The 6,158-nt window shown below is 49.8% G+C and overlaps 1 protein-coding gene across 1 annotated transcript; it reads right to left on the bottom strand.

The window, feature by feature from the left end:
* Positions 1–430: 430 nt before the first annotated feature.
* Positions 431–5,378, bottom strand: LOC112886717 (ABC transporter G family member 12-like). Its single transcript, XM_025952693.1, has 8 exons — positions 5,141–5,378; positions 4,719–4,798; positions 2,520–2,984; positions 2,279–2,404; positions 2,071–2,196; positions 1,406–1,963; positions 1,210–1,317; positions 431–1,102 (listed from the first exon to the last, which is right to left on the bottom strand). Exons 1-8 carry the CDS (start codon positions 5,376–5,378, stop codon positions 737–739), a joined length of 2,067 nt encoding a protein of 688 aa, XP_025808478.1. The 3' UTR covers positions 431–736.
* Between the last annotated feature and the right edge of the window lie 780 nt (positions 5,379–6,158).

Below are 6,158 nucleotides of genomic sequence, written 5' to 3'. Positions count from 1 at the left end.
CCATACGGATGAGGGCTCGTGTAGGAGCTCCTACATCTAGGAGGTCGGGTTCATTGATGAGAGTCCGGATGAGAGAGGGGCTCGGATGAGATGTCGGTTGGAGACAATTTTTTGCGTCTAAACCCTCAGAAGAAGAGTAGAAAAGAAGAGTAGGGGTTTGAATGAGGTATGGGTTGGAGTTGCTCTAAGTAGTCATCTTTCTCCTTTTTCTCTCACACATGACCGATTTTTTTCTATAAGCATGCACGTGTTATGATAATGACTTTAAGACTCTCAAGATGCCTAAGTGCAACATCCAAAATGGGTGCAAATGCGCCCTAATGTCCACAAAATCCTTCGACAGAGGAAGCACCCTAAGATTCGGCCAGAAAGTTTATTCTCCAAACAGTGCACAAAACATTATTCACATACCCATACATTACCCAAAAAAGAACTAAAAATATCTAGAGTATTTTTCACTCCATGATTTTTTTTTCTCAAGATCATTGCATGAATTAAATGTTTACAAAACAAAAGGTAAAACAAAAAACAAGTAGGCACAGCACTATCTTGTATGTGTATCGTGTTCGGAGAGTTATTACAGTGAAACGAATGCTTTGAAGACTGTATCGTACGTGGGTATCATCTTTGTGAACGCTCCAACTCCTAAACAATGGAATAAACATATCTGTAAGCACATCCACAAGTAACCGGTGATGCTACCATTAGCTGCCAGCTGCTCTTCGTGTTCCTCTGCTCAGTACGGCATGGGCGAGTTGAGCCCCTCCTGGATGGCCATGGGGTGCGGCTGGTTGTGCCGCTTCGACAGCGAGGTCATGGCCAGCGTCTTCCTGAACGACGCGCGCCGCTCCAGGCGCTTCACGGTGAAGCGCGTGTAGGCGACGCGGATGTACGGCGCGGCGGCCTCCTTGACCTTGAGCACGATGAAGAAGGTGAGGCGGTAGGCGAAGAGGAGGACGAAGATCATGGCGAGGTCCAGCCACTTGGAGTGGTCCAGGCTCAGCCCCATCATCTCGGTGATGATGTACTCGCCCTTGAGCTTCGGTTGCCCCGGCATCATGGGCTCGAACTCCAGCCCAATCAGGTCGTTCTTGTACCCTCCCTGCGTGCAACATCAAACATGAACATTACTGCTATCTGAATTTCCGGTTTGCATTTATTGATTCAGCTAGTGTGCACTTGTACTGAAATTAGAAGCGTCTTGTATACCTTCAATCCCCATGAGCCATACACAATGTAGGACACCGGGTATCGCCAGAAGATCTTGGGAAGTTCCGGAAGCAGCCGGAAGAATCCTGACGTCAACATCATGATACCCTGAAAACCATGGAAGAATATCAGGAAGAGCGAAATGAAGTAGTGTCAGTGACGACGTAAGGACAAGTGGACAATAAGGCAGACTTACAATGACGCCGGCACCAAGGATGAGGCCCATGAGGAAGTTTGGCACGAGGGCAGAGATGATCATCATGAGGCTCTCGATGACGGAGACACCACCGTAGAGGTTGAGGGCGAAGAAGGCAAAGTAGCTGAACCCCGGCCGGAACTTGACCATCCAGTAGGTGATGGAGGCGCTGGCCCAGGACACGGTGAGCAGGAACGGCATGGAGGATAGGAAGTTGGAGATGATGTAGGCGGCGACGCCGTAGTGGCCATTCTGGCGCTCCAGGGTGAACACCTTCATCTCCTCGATGAAGGACGGGAAGCCGCCGATGGACATGAAGGTCATGAAGCCGGACACGAAGCCACCGCAGGAGGCGCGCGCCTGGATGGCCGTGTAGCTGGTGCCCACGTCGTAGTAGATGGTGCCCAGGCAGACGGCCATGACGATGTAGATGATGATGCGCAGCCAGTAGTAGTTCAGGTCCCGGGACATGTTGGTGAAGGACCGGCTCGTCAGCGTGCGCAGCTGCTTGAACCAGCTCGCCTCGCTGCCACGGATCACCTCCTCCATCACACCCTCCTGCAAAGGTGAGATTCACATCAACGACAGAATGTTGAAAATATGGAACAGACTTCAAATAATGTTAACAAATTTTTTTGAATGTGGATAAATAAACTGGTGCTTACAATCTTGGTTATCTCGTGTATTGTGTTCCTGACCATCATGGCATAATCGGAGATCCTGTACTTCTCCACTAGCCGTTCTCTGATCTCTGACGTGGAGTAATTCAACAGGGGATCAAGCTCTGCCTCCTTTAAACGAAATTTGACAAAAATTCCATCAGAAACCACCATTTTGTATTAAAAAAAAACATCTCTGAGTTTAGGGCACTACTGCTCGCAGCTTCATGGATCCTTTCATGGTGGCAGCGACATCATCGAAGTCAGAGTTGACACACCGGAGGAAATGGTCGGATGGATTCCTTCGGCTGGGGCAGGGGAAACCTGTTTCCGCAAAGAACTGCATGCACAAATTGCATGCGTAACAACATGTCGATCAGTGTCACAAAATGCAAAGAGAAATACAGCATCTGGAATGGATTTGTTGCAAGCACTCGCCATGGAGATGTACATACCTGCGTTGCCAGCTTCGCATCGCCGAAGTAGACGGACTCGCCGCTGGAGAGGAGGCAGAGGTCGTCAAAGAGCGCGAAGACCTCGCTGCTGGGCTGGTGCACGGAGGAGACGATGGTGCGGCCGCCGTCGACGGCGAGCTGGCGCAGCGTCTGCACGACGGAGAAGGCGGCGGCGCTGTCGAGCCCGGTGGTGGGCTCGTCCAGGAAGAGGAGGCGCGGGCGGGTGAGGATCTCCAGCGCGATGCTCAGGCGCTTCTTCTCGCCGCCGCTGATGCCGCGGAGGTGCCAGGTCCCGACGTGGCGGTCGGCGCACTCCCGGAGCCCCATCTCGTCCAGCGTGTCGTCCACGATGCGGCGCACCTCCGACTTGCGCATGCTCGACGGCAGCCGCAGCATGGCCGAGTAGGTCACCGTCTCCCGGACCGTCAGCGTGCCCAACAGTATGTTCTCTTGGGTCACATACGCCTGCCATGTCGCGGCCACACAGATGCTGACTTCAGAAACAAGGTGGGTACTGGCTACTGGGTAGTACTGGATAATACTAGAGAATTTACCAAAAGAGCTCTAAACAAAATTTTCAGTACATATATAATTTGCTTGTAGTAGCTTTGAGGTCATCGTGTCCTGTAGAGAATATTTCTGTGCTTTTCAAAACAAACTATGTCCCTCATGCTAATACTGACTAGTAGAAGGATTTATGCAAATTAACAAAAGCTCGGCACGGCTAATTTATGCTGTGGAGACTACTATTTTAGAGGATACCCATTCATCCTCGTAGTCTTTTTTTATCACGCTGATATTTGAATTGAAATTTTGAGAGATGGTTTATGATAGCATGCTTTACATATTACATTACCAATTCTTTTTCAGAAATTTTTTCTGGCCATTCATGCGGTGCTTCATGGTTTAGGAACAAGCATGCCTGGGAGAGCTAGATATTTTCGTCTGCAGTTTTTTTACATTTGTTCTGAAAAGAAAGATTCCCTGATGTATCTTACTTCATACTAATTCAAGCACGTATACCTCAAAGTAGTTGAGCTAGTGCCTAGTGCATAGACTAGTCCATTCAACAATTAATTGATAAGTCCATTGTGTTATGTTAACTGTTGACCATAAGGACGTTGTCCAGAACTTGTTGCCATAACGGTTTGACAAACTTTGTGATGACATACCCATTCAAAGATTTGAAAGGGATATACAACTACATGGGCAATGAATGCTACCTCCGGAATTGGTTGGGCATTCAATTCGCAGTGTCACTCTGCTAGTTCTTTTCAGATGGTGCAGGCTGGGAAGGCAGGGAAGTGGACAGTCTAGGGAATAGGGTTCCTCTGAAACAGAGGATTTGTATATTAGGAGTTGTGCTGAATTTTGCATATTCAAGGTCCGCGCAAATTTAGAAGTCCTGAGTATGGGAGATTTTGTACAAACAGTATTGCCCCATCATAGCATATAAAACTATAGCCTCTTGATCACATGGACCCAAAAAAGACAAGGATGGTTAGTTTGGAAATTGTACCTACTTAAAGCAAGTTCAGTAGTTAAAAGAGGGACAAAAGAATCCTGGTGTGGAACCACCAACAAACTAATTAGAAAAAGGCAGACCCATCAAGGTCCTGATGAGTCCTAAATGGTTTCGTTTGGTGCTTGTCACACTTTGTTTTTTGAAAGGGCTTGGTGCATGTCACTCGTTCAAATAACTCCAACTAAAAAGGGGTTTGATGATTAAGTGTACATTCTGAGACAGGTGGGATACTATTTTGCTGCCATAAAACCACAACCGTTGGATCCTGAACTCAATTCTGATCAGTGACACGTGTCCTAGGGAGGTCACCCACCTACAGCTACCAATGCACCACCCTCCCTGCTCTCCAAACAAGATCCGAGTCTGAATATTATCAGCAGATATTTGTAACTAAGCTCACTCCATCCACATCAAGCCTTATGCTGGTGGTGGAGTAAAGATGTTCATGATCCGAGCTGACCGCCTGGCGACCTTGTAGAAGATTCATTCAGATTGGATCGACTATGAATCAATTAATAAAATTGAAGCAAGAAAGAAACAAACAAGCACATATGTATGGTAAGTAGTTAGGGATTTTCTTTTGGCCATGACATGACGAAAGCTCAAAGTTGGGTATGAAACGCATGCATGGTCGACAGATTATTTGCATGCATGGCGGGGTAGGTGATGCTCACCACGACGCCATAGTCGAGCCGCCTCTTCTTGCCGTTGAGCAGCACCTTCCCAGTGAGGACCACGTTCCTGGCCAGCCTCCCTGCAGATCGCTCATGCAAAATCAATCCATCTGTCATGCACATCCATCCATCTCCCTCAACGAATCAAAATTCCATAGAAATTTTTCTTTCAAAAAAAGTTTCCATAGAAATCTTTCATGTTTTAATCTTCAGGCCTCTCAATGCTCAAAAAGATGATATTTTGGTTGCTCACGGACCATTTGATGACAGTACTGCTAATTAATAGTGATTAGAGCTTGATCCAGACAGTCCAATGAGTCCATGGATGGAGGCGCTTAGGAGTACGGAGGCGCGTATTGAATCTTTCCGCGTGGGCACGCGGCGCGAGGAAGACGAAGGGGGGCAGCTGCAGGACGACGTACCGGAGAGCGAGTCGAGGAGCGTGGACTTGCCGGAGCCGGACGGCCCCATGATAGCGACGACGCGGCCGGGCACGGCGTAGCCGTACAGCCCCTGCACCAGCTTCTTGGTGGCCCGGCCGCCGCCGCCCGGCAGCACCGCCGTGAGGTTCTCCCACGTCAGGCTGGCGCCGCCGGACTCCGCGTAGCGCGCCGCCGGCGACACCGCCCCGCGCCACGCCTCCCCGCTGCCGCCGTCCATCTCCACGATGACGCTATATCTCTGGCTGCTCCGCCACTCCGATCCCCTCCCTCTCCCTCCCCCTCTCTGTCTCCTGTCTCCTACGAGCTAGAGGCTCCTCTCTCCACTGAGTGGCCAGCGCAGCTAGCTGGCGCAGGAGGAGGAGGAGCGAGGCAGCTAGGCAGCAGCTCGCGTCGCTGCGGTAGCCGCAACACGCATCCCCCCTATTAATGGAGGCGGGATGCGCCGGATTGGGTTTCACGCACCTGCCGTTTTCCTTTCTCTCTCTCTGTGAGATCGAAGTGGGAGAGAGAAGTGCTCGGCCGAGCTGCAAGCCTGCAATGGCAATGCAGCTCGAGCTCCGGTTGCTGGGTGTTTCGAATCAATTCACGGTTGGGGAGGTGGTGGCGACTGGCGAGGCGAGGCACGAGGGCGCTGGTCACTAGCGTGTGCTGGTAGTAGATCACGGCATTGATGGAGGTGGGGGTTGCGAAGCAGGTGGCCGCAGTAACTGCGCTGCCCGTAATCAAGGCCGGCTGGTTACACTTGTGCTTCTTTTCTGTTCTGTGGAGCATTTGCTCCCCTCGACCAGCATGTTATTAGTCTCATTGCTGCTGATAACTGCACTCCATATACCGAGCGAACCCTAGAACTAATGTAGTACTTTCTTACAGCAAGAACCCTAGTTTAGCGGTCTAAGAGAGTGTTTAGTTTGAAGAGGATTATTATTATAATAATAAACTCAAAGTGGTATTTGGTTGTAGCGGCTTATAAAAGCTCATATAGTTGCTAATGATCTTA

This window comes from Panicum hallii, chromosome 3 (assembly GCF_002211085.1).
Source record: "Panicum hallii strain FIL2 chromosome 3, PHallii_v3.1, whole genome shotgun sequence".
Lineage (NCBI taxonomy): Eukaryota > Viridiplantae > Streptophyta > Magnoliopsida > Poales > Poaceae > Panicum > Panicum hallii.
Note: the sequence above shows the minus strand (reverse complement) of the source record. Positions and strands in the feature narration are given on the sequence as shown.

Coding starts and splice junctions, on each gene's coding strand:
- LOC112886717 (XM_025952693.1), bottom strand. CDS start 5,378: ATGGACGGCGGCAGCGGGGAGGCGTGGCGCGGGGCGGTGTCGCCGGCG. Junction 2,985..4,718: donor GGCTCGACTATGGCGTCGTG/GTGAGCATCACC, acceptor GCGACATGGCAG/GCGTATGTGACCCAAGAGAA. Junction 2,405..2,519: donor ATGCGAAGCTGGCAACGCAG/GTATGTACATCT, acceptor TTGTGCATGCAG/TTCTTTGCGGAAACAGGTTT.